A 19024-nucleotide genomic window follows, 5' to 3' on the forward strand; every position below is an offset into this window, starting at 1 on the left:
ACTCACCCACACAAAGCACAGTTGTCATGTACATGGAAATCAACCAAGGATGCTTTCTCCAACTCTTTATTCCTCTCATTGCCATGGGCTGACAGATCAAAAGTCAGAGATGATTAAAGTAAAATCGAAAAAAGATATAACTATACCAGTAACCTGAATCCATCCTTTGAATAGGCAAGAGAGGGTAGTTACGGAATGGATGACATTGAGTGACAGTCAGTTGCTATGATGGTGGGAGTAGGGAAAAACCAGACAATAAAGGCATAATGTTCTTTTACCCACAGGGAAACATGTGCATCAGCTCCATCCCTGTAAAACAGTGTTTGGCAACAACTGGGATGGCCAACTGTCCTGATTTGTCTGAAGTTGTCCTCATTTTAGCATTGAAAGTCCGTGTCCCTGGAAACAACCCAGTCTCTGGTAAATCAGAATGGTTGGTCACCTTAGCAACAACACTTAATTCCCAAAGGACTCAGCTCCCTTTGATGATCGCTTTTTAATTAGAGGGGTCAACAAAAAGCTATTTTCTTAAACTTTTCTCCTTGAAAGCTGTAAATATCCTCCTGGCAGAGCTTATTGTTTGAGGTAAAGCCATAACTTCTGTTTCTTCATCTAAAAAGTGACAGACATTGGAAAGATTTTACTAATTTTACTCACATAATATATTTGAACTAAAAGTTGGGAGATGGAGATAAGAGTGTGAGTTTAGAAGACAGAAATCTGTCAAAAATATGGACTAGAAGTGCATTTAAATTTGCTGGTACATTATTGATTGATGGAACCATTTGACTGAATACAAAGGCACACATTAATTATGTCAGTAGTCACATTTGTAATACTAGAGAGATGGGTCATACAATTTTTCAAATTTTACAGCTAGAAGATGCTTTGGAGGTAATCTAATCCAAACTCCTACATTTCAGATAGTATTCATGGAAACTCGAGTTTGCATTTTGCTGCCTGTTGTAGAGCATTGGTTTCAGGAGATCTTATTAGGTGCTATATGATAAAAATGTGCCTTGGTCACATAAGTGTAGGAAGACATCAGGATAAGCAATGCCAAACAAGTTTCTTTACTGTAGGAATTTTCTAGGAATTTCATATGCTCACAGTCAGTGACTTTCATTCAAAGATGTATATTAGAATCACCTGGGGAACTTTTAAAAATTACAGATGACTGGCCTCACTCAAATCTAGAGAATAAAAGAAAATAAATCACTGAATGGTTTTGATGTCCACCCTGATCTATCACTACCTCTATTGTGTTCTCTTTGTTCCATTCCATTGCTCTATGCATCTGTTTTCATGCTAGTAGCAAGTTGTTTTGATTATTACAGCTTATTATACTTTGAAGTCAAGTAGTGTGATGCCTCCAACTCTGTTCTTTTTGCTCACTATTGCCGGGTGCAATGATGCATGCTTGTAATCCCAGAGATGGGAGGCCTAGGAAGGAGAATCAAAAGTTCCAGGCCAGCCTCAACAAGTTAGTGATGCCCTGCCTCAAAATAAAATATAAAAAAGGACTGGGGATATAACTCAGTGGTAAAGTTCCCCTGGGTTCAATTCCCACTACCAAAAAAACATGGCCACGTTGATTCATCTGTTCTCATAACTTCCTCCTCTCCCCACCCCTGGATTTTTTAAAGCAATTCCCAGATACTTTGTTCATAAATGCTTCAAAATGAATCTCTAAGAGACAAAATTCTTTTAATATAATTGCAATACCTTTGTCACATCAAAAAACCAACAGTACTGTTGATTTTATGTGCAATCATGTGTTAAATAAAAATTAACTTTAAAATTATTAGTCAGTATGCAAGCAAATTAAGAAGAATTGACACCTTAGTGATAATGATTGTTCTTAACGCAGAACATGGTGTTAAATAGAAATCACAAGAGCCTATTGTTTTGAACTAAGCTCCTGCACTAGGCTCCACTGGACCAGACCAAATGTTCTGCTCAACCCATCAAAACACTGATTCTATTTCATGCAATGAAATGTTGTCCAGCATTAGAATAGAAAATAAAGCCAATTAATATCTTTAAATTATTAAAATTTTGTTTTTTGACAATGATATGACCATTTATTTTTTCATGTGTATTTTTGAGTATTTTAGAAGTGTGCTTTAGTATTCCTCATATAGGTTTTAGACATTTCAAAACTAACTTTTCACCTAGGTATTATGTTTTATTTATTTTAGTTTGTTCCTTACTTTTTTAAATACGGGTCTTTCCTTCCTTTAAATTTTCTAACTTTTATTACTTACATATACTAAGTTATTAATTTTAATGAGTTTTATTAAGATATAATTTAGAAAAATAGCATCCAGATTTTAAGTGTACAGTCCATATCTATGTACCCTTGATAAAGGTATGTATATATATCCATTATATATATATCTGTATATGTACATATCTATGTATATGTGTATATCTATGTATGCATATATAGATATGTACATATATGTGTATATATAGATATATATCCATATCGATATATATGATATATCTAAATAAATATATCTATATATGTATGTGAATAGATATATCCATGTCTATATCTATATCTATATCTGTATCTAATCTATATCTATCCATTTAGCCACTATGTCACTGGGGACTTGAAGTTCCAAATCTTGGTTATTGTGTTCTGATGAAAGAAAATTTAAAGTTCAACATCAAAAGTCATGCAAGATAACTTTATTTTAGGTAAAAATAAAGTGAGGCTCAAGCAATGAGCACTCTCAAGAGACACAGCGGGTCCTCTTCAAGCAGAGAACAATAAAGGAAACAATGCTACTTCCAAGTTTATTACTGTTTGATGTTTGCCTTGAGAACTGGGGACCACCTTCTGGAATCTTTGCCAATCAGGTTTTCAATTCCTCCTTCATAACAGGCAGGGGAGTTTTTGACCCCACTTGGTTCTTTCCAGAACTGTCATGGTGGCTATCCTATTCAGGGGGGCCTCATCTACAAGTCAATCCTATGTTAATGTGGGTATTGGGGTCAGTGGACAGTCAGAATTTACCTTAGTGAGCCTGTGTTTTTAAAGAAACCTCCCTTCCAAGATATATGGAGGCACCTATGGCCATAACTCCTAGATTTACACTGACCTCAGTGGACCTTGTCAAGAGTTAGCCCCATTAATCCTTCTTTCTTGGTGCATTTCCCCAATTAGTTTCCAAAGTACCTCATTTTGTTTCTATTTGCTTATTCTCAAGGTCTGTGTACTAATGTTTTTCTACAAGTTAACTTACAAGTTATTTACTCATCTGCCTTGGCAGTAATTTAAAGAAAACTTTAAGAGTAACTTGAAAGTTTACCCGTGACCTTGCTATGCATTCCACTGTCATTACTAACTACTACCTAATGACTACAACCATGATAGATTTTTATGTTGATATTTTAAACTGCTAATTTACTAAATTCTATTTTAAGATATACTCTGAAAAATCTAACTAGATTTGGGCAATCATTAAAAAGATAATCACATCCCAATTTCTTTTTTTTGTTTGTTTTTTTTTTCTTTTCACTCCATCCTAATATGCTAAAAAGACTTTTTAAATCAATGTTATAATAAGAATAGAATCAATGTCAAATTCTGGCTGATCCTAGAGATTTAAATTGTCATTACAGGCATACAGAAACATGATCCTCTTTGCAACAGGTGTCATGCTAAATACAAGTTTACTGATGTAAGCAGCTAATAATAATTGGAATGTGAGCTGACTCAAGAATAGATATCCGGCTCATTAATATTTGCTTCAGAGAAATAGGCTCAAATGTTCTTTTCCAGTTTCAGTGTGTCCATGACCTGGATGCTTAGATTAATAAATTTGTAGCTGAACCCAGTACTGAGATCCTCATTACTCAGAGAACTCAAAATGACCACTGGTTGGAAAAACGTGTTTACCAAGCCCTGCCGTATTTATATTTAGGAAGTTATGGTGAGTGGCAATTATTTTAGTGTTTCCAAAATGTGCCATTTTATTTGAAAGTTAAAAGGCAGCCATCTCACTCACCTAGCTGAGACTGGATTAAGAGAAACTTTGCATAGGAGCAGGGGCTTTCCTGACTGAACGTCCCCTGGGGCCATGGAAATTCTAAAGGTTAAAGTGTAACCTACCTAGGGATGTGATAATGAGCAGTATATGGGGCAAAGCTTGTGGGAGCAAAGGGGTGAGACATGCTGTTTGGAAAACAAGAGGATAATATAATAGTTTCTTCCACGAGTTCTTAGAACTGATAGAGACTGTGCCACATAATTTATTACTTGATGCTTGTCTTACTTGGGGTTATGAAAAAGAAGATCTTGAGCAAGGAGTTATGAGCCAGTAGTTTGTTGGAAGAGGGAGTATGAGCTCAGTATATTGAATACTCTATGATCCCAATTAGCTCCTTTTGTTTCTATTTGCTTATCCTCAGTATGATAGGATTCTGACAAAGGAAAGGAGTAAAACTCAGTGTGTGTAAATGAAAGGTTACCACTGGGAGCAACTGGAGGGCAATCTCACTGAACATCTTCAGAGATACTATGTAAAATGTTCCTTAGAATTTTCTTGCTGAGAGCCCAGGATACTGAAACATTTATCCACTCCTTCCCATGCTTCCTTGGTTCAAGGTTGTCTCTAGGAGGGAAGGTGTGGAGGTCAACACTTGGCACTTCTGACCTGCTCAGCTTGTTGAAGAAACACGCTCCTGTGGTCAGAGAGTGACCTTTGACAAGGAGTTGTATGGGAATTATTTATAGGCAATCTCTGCAATGGACCAAGAGAATATGAGAGCTATAATTCTATATTGCTTCTGTTGCTCTCTGGTTGTTTCTTACGTGTGGGTTTTATCTCACCAAAGGGAATATAAACTTTTGTAGAACATGAACCACAGATTATACTTGTATTGCTTGCCTTACCCAATAAATTCTGGTGAGTTCTTTGCTACTGCTAGACAAAGTCCACTAAGCCCATTGTGATTGGGGGGCCCTTGCCTTTCTTTTCAGACTTCTCTTTCCGGTGTACTTTTTCATCCCAAGCATTCTGGTTGTTCCTCAATGGCTTCCTCAATTGACTCCTCTCTGTCTAGAATATCCCATTCCCCCTTGTCCAATGGGCCAACATTAATCATCTTTCAAGATCAGCTAAGTAACTATTCTTTCATAAAGTTTTCCAGATACCACGTAAGTAGTCATGTCCTCTTTTTCAAAACACTACCTGCTTCTTATGTCTACCATACAGTTCATCCTATCATACTGAAGTTTCTTTCTTTCTTTCTTTCTTTTTTGCCAGGCTGGGGATGGAACCCAGGACCTTCTGCATGTGAGGAAGACCCTCTACCACTGAGCTACACTTGACCCTTATTTTTTTTTTATTTTTATGTATTAGTCTTGCCTTCCAGAATGGAGCTCATTGACAAAGTGAACTGTGTCTTATAAATCCCCTTATCTGTGGCACCCAGCTCAGTACTTGGTATAGAATGAATGTGTGAAAATATTTTAAAATTATAAAATAATGTGACCAATAAATATTTTTCTTATTAGATGAAACAAGGAGCTGGAAATTCCTATTTTAGAAATCCCTAAAATACCTCTCAAATATTTGTAGATTGAATAGGGGTCATGGAGAAGATTCCTGAGAACAGTATGTCAATGTCCTTCCATCAAAGATGTCCAGGAACATGGCTATATAGTTAAACAAGTTGAGTTCTTATTTCAATGAGAATGACATACATCATGGGGGACTAATGGGTGTCTAAGTAAGAGTGTGTTTGAAAGAAACTATAATAGGATTTGGGCTATCTATGAGTGATTTGGTGAAGGGACCAAGAAAGCAAGGATTTTCTCTGTAGATTAGATGCTGTCAGAAAGAGGAGATAATCCTAAAATTGGGTATTTTGTGAAATGCACAGTGGGTTTTGGTTTGTCTGTACTAAGACAAACTTATAAGTTGACCTTGCTTTTGCTTTGTTTCATTTTACAATGATCTCATAATGACTTTATCTGAGTTTGGTATTCTATAAAATTGTTTCTGTCCCACAGAATCAAATGACCTGATTGTGAGCATTTGACCAGTTTGTAAAAATATTGAGGTTTACTTTAGGATGTCAGATAAATTCTGAACATCCGGAAGTGCCTTTTTTTGAGATGATGAGACAAAGACTGAAAAGAATGAGATTATATGTGCAGGAGTCAATAGCTATCACAAGTGTGGGATGAGAGCTGAATAGAAGAAGTGAATAAAAGCAAAACACAAACTGGATCTTCCATCCTGTTCTGTGACCTTCAGGCTGACAAGAGTCTTAAATCTTGAAGCTCTGCATAGTCCCAAAGGCACAAAATGGCTGAAAGAAATAATTTTTTTCACCAGAAAAGCAAGTAGCACAGATCCTCCTTTGAAGATATAAACCAAAAGGCTTGAAAAATTAAAATACTTTGTCCAATACCAATATCACTTGTGAGGTAATAAAATAATAGGATTTCCTTTTCTTTGTCTCCCTGTTCTGACTACTTTCTCTTTTTAAAAACTGTTGACATCTTTTGTGTAGATGAGAGCTGGATAGCAAATCTGAAAGTATATAATTTATATTCAGAAAAAAAAAGAAAAAAATTGGGATTTTCTGGTAGTTAAATTGTTTATGAAGCCCTTTGATGGGAAATCCAAGTCCAAATATTTACTGAGAAATCATTGCAATATTTGTTCAATAAATTATTTTTGAACAAATTATTATGAATTATTATGTTAGGTACTATGATACATGCAGGAGACACAAAGATGGATAAAGCAAATCCTTGTTCTTGAAGAGTTCACAGTCCAGCAGAAGAGACAAATAATCACTAACTTAAGTTTTTGTGTGTGTGTGTGTGCTGGGAATCAAACTCAGGGCTTCATGCATGCTAGGCAAACACTCTACCATTAAGCTACATTCCCAGCCCAAATAATTACTAACTTAACAAAAAAGCAATATATAAATAACCAAACCCCTCCACCTCTCTTTGACAGAATTTTCACCTCTGGCAATGAGAAGTGACATAGCAGGTGCCAGATACAGAGGAAGTGTAATCATGAGTGGTTGGGTCCAATCAGGTCTAAATGGTCTGAGACTGACCTTTGGGTGACAACTTTAAATATAATAATTTTAAAAATAATTTATAATTTTATAAATTATAATATATAATTATAATTTATTCAGATATAATTTTGAACTTACAGAAAAGTTGCAATAATAGTAAAGAACTTCTGTTTATTCAAATTCACCAATTTTTTTTCTTTGTTTTTCTTAACCATTTGTAAGTTGAAGATATTTTGCCTAGTTAACTACTCCTAAACACTTTAGTGTGTGTTTTCTGAAAGCAAGGACATTCTTCTATTTAACCAGCATGCAATTATCCAAATCAGAATATTTGCCATTGGTACAATGTCATTATCCAATCTATCGTCCACAGGCAAAATGTCTCAATGTTCTTAATAGTTTTTCCCAATCCTAATTCAATCCAGGTTCATTCACTTAATTGTCATGCTTTATAGTCTTCTTTAACCTGGGATGGTTCCTCAGTCTTTCTCTTTCTTTATTTCTTTTCTTTTTTTGTTTTTTTTTTGGTGGGGGGATTGGGGATTGGACCTAGGGGCACTCAACAACTGAGCCACATCCCCAGCCCTATTTTGTATTTTATTTAGAGACAGAGTCTGACTGAGTTGCTTAGTGCCTCGGTTTTACTGATGCTGGCTTTGAACTCACGATCCTCTTGTCTCAGCCTCCCGAGCTGCTGGGATTACAGGCATGCGCCACTGTGCCCAGCTCTCTTTCTTTCTTGATCCTGACACTTTTGATGATTATAAACTAGTTATTTTATAGAATTCCCTTCAAGGTAGATCTATGTGATGTTTTCTCATGGTGAGATTCAGTGTATGAATTTTTGGCAAGAATAAGTGGTTGATTTTTAAATTCCAGAATACCTGCTTCTTCCCATGTCTCCCTTACTTTAACCAGACATTGTATGTAGTTGGAGGTGGGGGGCTTTGAGATTTTCTTGCAAAATCTAGGTTGTGTTAGTCAGTTTTCTATTGCTATGACAAAATACCTGAGAAAACTCAACTTAGGGAGGAAAAGTTTACTTTGGCTCATGGTTTCAAAGGTTGCAGTCCATGGTTACTTGACCACATCATTTGGGCCTGATGCAAGGCTGAACATCATGGTGGAGAGCACACGGTGGAGCAAAGTTGCTTGCCTCATGACTACCAGGAAGCCGAGAGAGAAAGAGAGGGAGAAGAGGGTTAGGGATAAGATATACACTTCAAGGACATGCCTCCAATGACCTGTTTTCTTCAATGAAGCCATACCTCCTAAAGTTTTTACCACCTTCTTACAGTACCCCAACGGGTGAAAAAGCCTTTAACATGAGATTTGGGGGACATTCCAAATGCAAAATACACTGATTTTACTCTGCTTCCTCCTATGATTCTTAATTTAGTTATAAGGATTGCTAAAATCCTTGAGAATGTCTGCTTCTTGGGGAGTTTACACTTAGGAACTGATACCTTATGTTAATTCCTGATATGCATCTCCATTCACCTATGGATTCGTGTCTGTTTTATTATCATGGTGATGCATAAATTATCCTCAAGGTGAATAAATGACTGACAGAGATAAATAATATGACATGAAGGTAGTAAAGCCAATTTTATCCTCTATTTTTTATATTTTATTCTTTTGTCTTAATATCTTTTATTTTTCTCCTCTTGTAAGTAAGTCCATTTGTAATCCAATCTCTAGGAAAAGTTAACCACATAGAATCCCCAAAGCAAGAGCTTTACACAGGCCCTAGTGCAAAGGAGGTCAAGGCCTTAGAGATGTTTGGAATTTTGACTGCCCATTCAGTCCCTGCTCCCTCATGCTAACATGTCCAACGCTATCACATGGAAGGAGAAGGTTGTGTGGGAGAAAAGAATGGGTGGGAAAAACTTCCAAGAATTGGCAACTATGTAAAGAGTAGCAGCCAGCAGTTAATTAGTTTTAGCTTTGAAATGACCCTTTTGTGTAGTTTGTCCTTCTGCAGAGAGAGGTTAAATGCTGTCATGCCTGCTTTTAGCAGTGTGGTAATTAGAACAATTAATCCTAGGTCCTAAATAATGTGGCTCAACTTATATGACCAAGAAGAGAGTGGTCCTCCTTCATTTTCTTCTACTCACTGAACATCACATCCAAGAAAATGAGCAAATTCCTACATTTTACTTCCACACATAGATAGGGTCTATTTACAGGAAGGAATGATTATTAAGGGGGTGTCTAGAATCTAAAGTTAACTATTTCCCTGAAACTGAGAAGCAAGCTTATTTAGCATAGTTCAAATACAAAGTTAGTTGATTAAAATATTTATTATGCATTTAGAATATGCTGGGCCACGACTTAAGGGCTTTAGGTGACTTATCTCATTTAATATTCACTATAATCTATGAGTTGAGTAGTATTATCCTTATTATGATCATGTCTCGTTTTTCAGATGAAGAAACTGGAACTGGGAGAAGTGAAGAAATTGGCCACAAGTGGAGGCAGGATTCCAACACAGGTAGTCTGGCCCAGAGCCCATAGCTCAACCAGTGTGCTGTTGACATTCCAGCTTTCAATTTGCCTATAGTCTAATACATTCCCTAAGACAACTAAGAGATGAATACATTCCTGATGACTAGGTGGGTCAGGGAAAATTTCACAGAAGGCAGGTTTGAACTGGAACCTCAGAGGTGAATAGAAACGTCAATGTGGAGAATTCTGAAAGCCTGATTATCTATTGGCCAGGACAAAGGACCACTGCAGTGACAAGGCAATTGGATCTGCTACACCTTCCCAGCATCCTTCCCTGGGTCTCCATGGGGTTAGCTGAAAAAACTGAACTACCTCCCGCCAGTCCAGCCTAGTTGCTGCTCTTTCTGTCTCAGCTTTGCCTCTTCAGAACTCACCTTTGGAACTAGGTGGTTTAGTTTAATTCACGGTGTGGCAGTAGAAAGCCCTACCACATTCTCCAATTTAGCTTTACTATGAGCAAAGTTACTTTGATTTCCCTCTGGTTTCTTGTCTGTTCTGAACTTGGATGAAAGGATGAGCAATTGATAAACCCCCAAAACTTCAACAATGGGAAAGTCATAGAAAACTCTATTTAATAGGCAAATTAGAAATGGCAGAACAAGGAGATCACTAAAGGGTGGTATAAGGAATTTGGTCAAAGCCTACAAAAATCATTTATTGTAATTCTCTGTGCAAGTATACGCACTGTGTTTATCCATAAAGAAAAACATAATGGAATTTGTTTCCAAATTAATCTCTAGAAATATAATGTCATGAAATCCTCATTTTTACACAAATTATTTGCCAAGAACCTCAAGTCATTTTTTTTTTTTTTGGTACTGGGAATTGAACCCAGGGGCGCTTTACCACTGAGCTATATCTACAGTTAATTTTCTTTTTTATTTTCAGACGGGGTCTTACTACATTGCTGAGCCTTGCTAAATTACTGAGGCTGGCCTGAAACATGCAATCCTCTTAACTCAGCCTCCTCAGTCATTTAGATTATAGGCATGTACCACCATACTCAGGAGAAACCTTAAGTCATTTCTAAAAGTCAAACTAATATTTATCATGTCTTGAATCATTTATCTTCTCCCCAAATTGATGTTTTTCGAGCATTGCTTGACAACCAAAGAACTTTTCAGCCTATTTGGAAGGCTTAAATGATTTGCCAAATACTATTATTATTTGGAAACAACTTTTCATCCTTCTTCCCAAACAATGCACCTCAAATTACGGCTTTTCAATTGATCTCAGTGTTAGGTGTTTTTTTCAATCATTAATATTTATGTGTTTATATTTGAATGTTAATTTGAAAATAATCTCTAACTTAAATACACAAGTACAGAAATTAGTTTAACACTAAGCTGAAGACAACTGTCAACTGCTTTCATGTATCTCTTATTGCCAACTACCAGTAAATAGGGAAAAAAAACTCCTTTCTCTAGGCATCAGGTTTCTATTATATTCTTTATTATCAAAAGACTTTGCCTGTAAACAGGAAGAGAAAGTTTTTCTCCTTAACCAAGCAAAACAGTTGTCCCAATCTCTGCAAAATATTTTCCCTATATCCCTGACCCTTCCAGAATGAAAGAAATGATAGCATGTTTGCTCTTCCGCTTCAGGAGGGAAAGAAGCTGTAGGAAAATTACTTTTTTCCACTTGTGTGGTTTGAGAAAAAGCTACAACTTCAGTCTTTCAATGTGCAAGGAAAACAATACACACCTATTATACTGCTATCTGTGGGATACACATGTATTGTTAGGAGGAGATAACTCAGGAGAAAGATGGAACATATTTTAAATAAAATGTTACATTTGCTGCTTTTCTCTGGGCTTCTGGGATTTAACCTCCATCTGACCCACCTCCAAGCTAATCACTTTGGCTCTCTTGGCACTTCCTTAAAGTTATCTTCCCTTTTCTCCAAAATAAACTTCAGAAACATTTTTAATCTGCATTTGAAAAGTTTATTTGGCTATCTATTTATATACAACCTTGTAAAAGAAAGAGTTTAAGGTGGCTTAAGAGGACCCATAACTTATGCCAAAAAACGAATGAGACTTACCAGGAAAGAAGCATACACACACACACCAAAAAAATGCTTATATAATTCTATTCATTTACTCTGAGTGGACTACAAATTTGGACCTAAGTTTTCTAGTAGGCAATCAGAAAAGGAAACTTAATTAGTTACATCATTTAGTGTCCATTAAACCAAAACAAACCAATCACCCAAGTGGAGCACTGTTATTTCTAACAGTAAGTCCAGACCAAAATTTCTGGAGAGGCTTCATAAAAGTCCAGTGCGTGATGTTACAGTCAGTGTTCTCAGCAGCAGTCCAATGGGAGATGCAAAGATGACTTTCACAGGACTTCTTCTTCTTGGGTTCCTCGGAATAGGCAGATGGCATCACACCGAAGTGAATATCAGGAAAAGCATAGTTATTGTGAATTTGGCAGTTTCGGGGGTGTCCAGTATGATGTAGTCCAGATAGTCCACTCTCTGTTTTGCTAAGCCAAATCAGGGATACATTGTACAGTCATTCCAATACTTAGAGTAGTTTCACAGAAATTGCCAAACCTCCAACACGGTATGCAATACTCATGAATAAGGTGAGTGTGGATGGCTCGTTGGATCCTCGAAGTCCACAAGTGACTCAGAAACGTTAAGAACAGACTACAAATTAAACAGATTATAGAATTCAACAGACTAAAAATTCTGCATGCTCTTCTGAATACTTATTTTTTCATCTTAGCCTAACTATACCCCTTCTCTCAGCAAAAAGAACTTTTTTTGTTTCCATTTAATCCACGGCTTGGGCGGGCACTTCTGGGTGGTGAGACGCTGTCTCTTAGCTGGAGCTAGAGATGCAGGCAGACATCCCGAGGTCAGGGGAGCACACAGGAACCGCTCCAAAGCCGCTGGGCCCCAGGACTCCTCCTAATCACCCTTGAGGGTGAGCTTTCTGAAGAGGTACTCGCCCAGGCCCGCATCTGGGCCAGCCAGCCTGCGGAGATTGGTCAGATGCTCACCCAACTTCTTGATGAGTTTCACCTCCTGGTCTAAGAAGTGGCTCTCCAGAAAAAAGCAGAGTTGGGGGTCTGTGTTGACCAAACCCAGGGCATGAAGATCCAAAAGAGCCTGGTTCAGATTCTTCTCCAGGATGAGGGCAGCTTCCACGGCATCCAGGCAATCATGCCACTCCTCTTGGGTCAGCTTCTGCCCACCCTGGCAGAGGGAGCGGTCACTGAACTTGTTTTGCATCAGGAGGCGATGTGCACCCTCACGCTTCTCCTCAGCCAACTTGAAGAAGAAACCGCCCTCCAGAGCCACGCGGTTACCTTCGAAATAGAAGCCCAGAGAGAGGTAGGTACAAGAGGCCTGCAGATGCATGTTGATCAGGCGATCGAGGGCGGCCTGCACCTCACGGGTATAACTCTGGTGGCCCTGGGTGCTCATGACTGGGTGGTAAGATGGAGCTAAAAGCAAAACCTGGTGTTGGCTGGTCCCGGAAGCAGGGGATAGTTGAGGAGATATACCGGAAGTTGTGTGCAGAGGGGTGGGGCTAGGGGGTGGTGTGACTCTGGGGGCGGGGTAAAGTATTTTCGCCCCCTGCTGTTCTGAGGCTTGAGCCCAGTGGCTCTCTACCACTGAGCTATGGCCCTAGCCCCATTTTATTTTTATTTTTTATTTTTTGCATTGTTTTGAGACAGGACCTCACTAAGTTGCCCAGGCTGGCCTCCAATTTGCAATCTTCCTGCTTCAGCCTCCTAAATTGCTGGGATTACAGGCAAGTACCACCACATTTTTGATAGGTGGGAGGAATTGCAGGAGGCTCAGGCTCTCAGGTTACTTTCTGATGAGAATTTAATCCTTCCTTCTTTCATAATTATTGGAAAGGAATCCTTATTTGTTATCTGACCCATTTTTACCTATAATTCCAAGCTGAGGTAAGATGTCTAAAGTATTCACAGTGAATCCTTCTAAATCTTTATTTGTGACTTAAATTCTCTCGCTTCTTAATTATTTTTTCCCCTGCCCTTGGTCACTCATTGTCTCAGTGATTAGCCATTAATCCCAGTTTGCCTAGAGCAATCCTGTTGTCCTGGTATAATTATTAATGGGAATCCTTTTTCCTCTCAAAAGTGTTCCTGTTTAGAATACATATTACATGGTCACCTTATTCAGAAGGGCAAAACACACTAATGAATGTGAAATGAAAGAGTTTGTAAAACAATGAACTAGGGCATAATTTATTTTCATTTTATTAATTAATCATATCAAACCCCCATCACAGATTTCCAATTCAGCTCTCCATATTTTTATATCTTCTTTTTGTACTGGGGATTGAACCCAGAAGCACTATACCACAGAACCACATCCCCAGCCCTTTTTATTTTATTGTGAGACAAAGAATCACTAAGTCGCTGATGGACTCACTAAATTGCTGAGGCTGTCCTTGAATTTGCAGATCTACTGCTTCAACCTCCTGAGTCACTGGAGTTAAAGACATACACCACCAAGCCCAGTTTGTTTTTTATTTAGTGATGAATTCCTTCCTTATAGAAAGTTCTATGGAATATTATATACACCTGGTGTTTTGTTAGATAGTGGTGTCTTGTGATTCAAGACATTATGCCATTTACTGAAACATCATACGAACAGCACAAGATATGAAAAACATCAATTTATAAATCCTACTAAAATAGAACAGTCACAGAGGATGTTAGCTGTTCCCCATTGGAAGATAGGGGCAGGACTAGATATTCTCATAGTGTCTTTTCCAGCTTTGTGATTCCATGTTTAACATGTTATTTTCTTAAGTAACATTTGCCTAGGGCTGTTTCACAATTAGAACACTTTCATTCATTTTCTATCAAACAGGAAGGCATATTGTATTCAGGGTAAACAAGATTTGAACCCCAGAGAAGAAAACTTTGCTCTAAACTTTGGACCTAGTTCTAAATGAAAGTGAAAATCAATTCTTTTGCAGCTACTTTCAAATTTTATTTTCTGTTGCTGAAAACTGACACCTTGAATTTTCAAAAAGAAGCCTGTAGTTTCCCTTCATTGCTTAAGCAAAAATATGAACACATATCCTGCATTTTAAATACAGGATATATTGTCTTTTTTTTTTTTTCATGGAAGGTTGTCGTCCAAAAGTGTTCTCATATTGCACTTGAGGTTTGCAAAAACTGCTAGAATTCAGGAATAGCCACATTTTTCAGTCCTGGAGGGATTTGAATAAAACAAAAGTAGTTCTGCAGCCTCTCTTGGCCTTAGTTACATTGCAAAAAAAGAGACTAAGGGTGGACATAAGGAGGAAAAACAGAAATTTAAACTCAGGAATAACCCTAGCAAGTGGCCAAATAGGACAGAAATTATAGAAGATGCAATGCTTTGCAAAGGACTGCAAAGAAAATGATCATTTTCTGTCTTGTGCATAAACCATTAATCATCATATTGGCCTTGTAATAAGGAAATGCTAAGCCTAGAGAAAACGTCACCTTATAAAATATTATCTGTATCATAACATGTCAGGCTCATTTACTATATTTCAATTTCCTATACATTTTCTTATTCCTCTTGGAAAAGAAAAATGTCTGTATAAACCTTTCCAGATGAGATAGTTTTCTGCCTTGTGCAAATGTTGACAAATCTTTCCTTCATCACTTTGAAGAGAAGAGAGCCAGTGTCAGAGTCACACTCTGGTGGGTGGTTGAGTACTTTGCAGTCAGAAACAGACTGAACTGGGCTTAAATCCCAACCTTGCCACTCAATCATGAGTGCAACCTTAGGTAGGTAGCATAACCTGTTTAAATCTCAGCTCTCTTTCCTGTCAAATGGGAAAGTTAATATCTCATGAGTGTACTACAAAGAATAAATAATATAATGCATGAGAAGATACTGTCAAACAAGTAAAAAGAGCTAAGAAATGTTAACATTGATTTTACAATAAAATTGTGGAGCGCCTCCCAAACCATAAGAAGTATCAGAAGCAGATCTCAATATGTTTTTTTTTTTTTGTAGGGGGGTACCAGGGATTGAACTCAGGGGCACTTGAGCCACATCCCTAGCCCTTTTTTGTATTTTATTTACAGACAAGGTCTCACAGAGTTGTTTAGCACCTCGCTGTTGCTGAGGCTGACTTTGAACTCATGATCCTCCTGCCTCAGTCTCCCAAACTACTGGGATTATAGGTGTGCACCACCATGCCAGGCCCCAATGTGTTTTTTTGTTTTTGTTTTTGTTTTTCCCAGTGTGTTTTTGATCTAGGTTTCCTCACTGTCGACCTGTTTCCCTTAATAATTTCTGTCACTTTTGAGCAGGAAAATAGAGAAGCACAGCTTTGGATGTTCAAGATTCAACTCACTTAAAACGTGAGCAAGCTCCTCTTTTTTCTGTTGACTAAACGGGCTTCCATTCCATCTCCTGAGATACTTTGTGGCTCTGCTGGCTGTGAAATCAACGCATACATAGCAGAGATCTATTTATTTTCCCAGTTTTCTAACCTAAGATCATCATCAATTACAAGAAGAAACATCTCGTGACTTCCTACCTTGTAGGAAATGGTAAGATTCTGGAACATTCCATGTAACTGATAGAATTCACCTCCCCTTCAACTCAAATGTAGACCCTGGAATTCTTACGTGTTCAATTTGATTCTCCAGAAGCAGACACTGATACGAGGATTCCTTTATAAGTGATTCATGGGGAAAGGGCTCCCAAAGAGACAAAGAAAAATAAACATAGGGATTGCAGGACAGAAAGAAAGGAAGTCAAGATGCAAGGCTGCAATTTCAGGAAAAGTCTCAGCTTTGTCCTAATCCCAAGGTGAAGCTCTGGAGTATAAATTACACTGAGAATTTATTTCGGCATGAGGCAAGGGATCTGGGCTTTCCTATCCTATCCATTGGCTGTGGGCTTACTCAAGGATGATATAAACTCCCAGAGTCTATGTATAGGTAAGGCAACTCCATTAAGCTAACAGCAGGACGCCAAAGAAGGTCACAGGTGGCAGTCATTATCAGAGAAGCACACTGACATTAGGTACAGAGCACACCAAACTAATGGAAGGGATCCAAGTAGATTTGGGCAGGGCATGTCCAGTATCCAGCACTAGCTTGCTTTACTAGTTGACCTTGGGAGTTCTCAGAATCCAGTGGTAATGAGGAACATTAATCAGAACCTTTATACCAGGAATCTAATGAATAAAATAAAGACTTCAACATAGGTATTAACCCACATTTATTCCTCTTTGCTGCTTCTATTTACAGGGGATATAGGGTTTGGGGAGCAATCTTGAACATCTTCAATCTCCTTTATCATCCCAGAAAATCTGTCACCCTTTTCAAGGGTCTCATTTGCACATACGCCAGCCAAATCAAGCCCAGAGCTCCAGCTAAGAAGACATTTGCATCTTTTATCTGACCCTCTACTCTGATTGACAGCGTTTCCCATATTAGAACCACATATTGATTTTTTTAAATAGCTCCACACAGTTCTTAAAAGTCAAAACATCCCTAGCAATCCAGAAACTGACAGGTTGTGAAGTGGCTGCTCAAGGGGCTGTCATCCAAACTGAATTCACCTGAAAACTGATGTTATACAAACAGCAAAATGGTCTCTGCATGCTTGTCATTTTTCTAAAAGGAAATATAAGGGGTACAGAGTTTAGTTCTGAGCTGTTTATCTATTTTGGACAAGCAACTTCTTGGCACCAGGCAGAGTTATGAAATAGGGAGAGATGGTTCATCACTTTCCTCTCCCAACACACACACACACACACACACACCCTCCTCCTCACCCCACCTGTGCCCTCCACTAAACGAGCTCACTGAGAATCTCGCCCACAGCCCGCCCCAACAGGCCTGGCTTACCAAATCCTACCCCTCTACACACGCTTCCCATGGGCACCTCAAGCAAGCAGTGGTTCTCAACTGGGTTTGATTTTGTGGCCCAAAACACATTTAGGAATATCTGGAGACATTTTTGGTTGTCACAACTGGGGAGATGGTACTACTGGCATCTAGTGGGAATAGGCCAAGGGTGCCAATGAACATTATTTAGTGCAAAGAAAAGTGCCGAAGAAAGAATTCTTCAGGTCAAAATGTCAATAATGCCAAGGTTGAGATATGGGTTTCCTCAAAAATAAACTCTGAGACAAGGACTTGAGAAAAACTATTTCATTTTTGGAAGTGATCTCTGGAAGTACCAGTAAGGTTCAGGGGAAATGAAATAGGAAGGGGGAAAAAGCAATAAAAGGTTTATTAAAGGACAGGTTACCCCAGTGGGCAACTCGGACTCATTCCTGCTTCCATGATCTTGTTTGGGATAACTCTGGAAACAGGAATATTTGTCTTCCAGTTAATATCTGTCATTAGCTGAAGTGTACTTCCAAGGATGCTAACTTTCTGGCACTTCTGGCCTACCCTGTGAGAATCAAAGAAAAACCTTGAGGTAGAGAATTATGGGTGCTTACAGCAAGTCTTCATGGCATGTTTGAGAATGGTGAAGGCTGAGGGGCCTGTGTAGGGTACCAACAACATCTGCTGCATTTGGTCCTCCAGGAAACATCATGGCCTATATCTTCCGTTCCTTTTTTGAGGATGATGCCTTAGCTAAAAAGTAATTCTAATTATAAACATGGTAGATGTCCCAGAAGACATGTAAGAGTGGTAGGTTTTAGTTAGCAAGGCCTTGTTAGAACATGTAGTTGGAAGGATTCTTAGAAACCATGTGTTCCAGTTTTGTAATAGTACACAAATTCCCCCTAAGAACATCCCTGCCAGGCACAGTGACATATGCCTATAATCCCAACTTCTAGGGAGACTGAAGCAGAAGGATTGCAAATATGAGGCCAGCCTCAGCAACTTAGCAAGACCCTGTCTCAAAAAAATAAAAAGTGCTGAGAGCATATCTCAGTGGTAGAGAATCCCTGGGTTCAATCCTTAGTTCTGCAAAACCAAATGAACTCCAAAATCAGCAAACTGATCAAACAAACAAACAAAAGGAAACATCTCCAAGAAATAACCATCTAGTCCTTGGTCTTTGCCTTAATATACCCAGGTACACAGGAACATATTAGCTTACAAGGGCTACTCAGTCAGTTTTCATAGAATGTGATTTAGGGGTAAGAGAGCCAAAGGAAATCTGAGATCAAACCTACTTCTACCAATGAATGGCTGGGTAACCTTGGAAGAGTTACTTAATGTCTCTGAGTCTTATTCCTTAGCTATAAAATACTAGTATATTATCTACTTTTTAAGATTACTGTGAAGAAAATGAGGTAATACCAGGAATTTAGCACAACTTCTGACACATAGTAGGTTCTTCTTTTTTTGGATATCCAGGATCTAACCCAGGAGCACTCAACCACTGAGCCACATCCCCAGCCCTTTTTTATATTTTATTTAGAGACAGGGTCTCACTTAGTTGCTTAGTCCCTTACCATTGCTGAGGCTGGCTTTGAAC

General features: G+C 38.3%; 1 protein-coding gene across 1 annotated transcript; it reads right to left on the minus strand.

Annotated features, from left to right (window-relative positions):
• Nucleotides 1–12490: 12490 nt before the first annotated feature.
• Nucleotides 12491–13009, minus strand: LOC124972432 (ferritin light chain-like). Its single transcript, XM_047536842.1, has one exon. The coding sequence runs from the start codon at nt 13007–13009 to the stop codon at nt 12491–12493; it is 519 nt and encodes a 172-aa protein (XP_047392798.1).
• Between the last annotated feature and the right edge of the window lie 6015 nt (nt 13010–19024).

The sequence above is a fragment of the Sciurus carolinensis genome, chromosome X, assembly GCF_902686445.1.
Source record: "Sciurus carolinensis chromosome X, mSciCar1.2, whole genome shotgun sequence".
Classification (NCBI taxonomy): domain Eukaryota; kingdom Metazoa; phylum Chordata; class Mammalia; order Rodentia; family Sciuridae; genus Sciurus; species Sciurus carolinensis.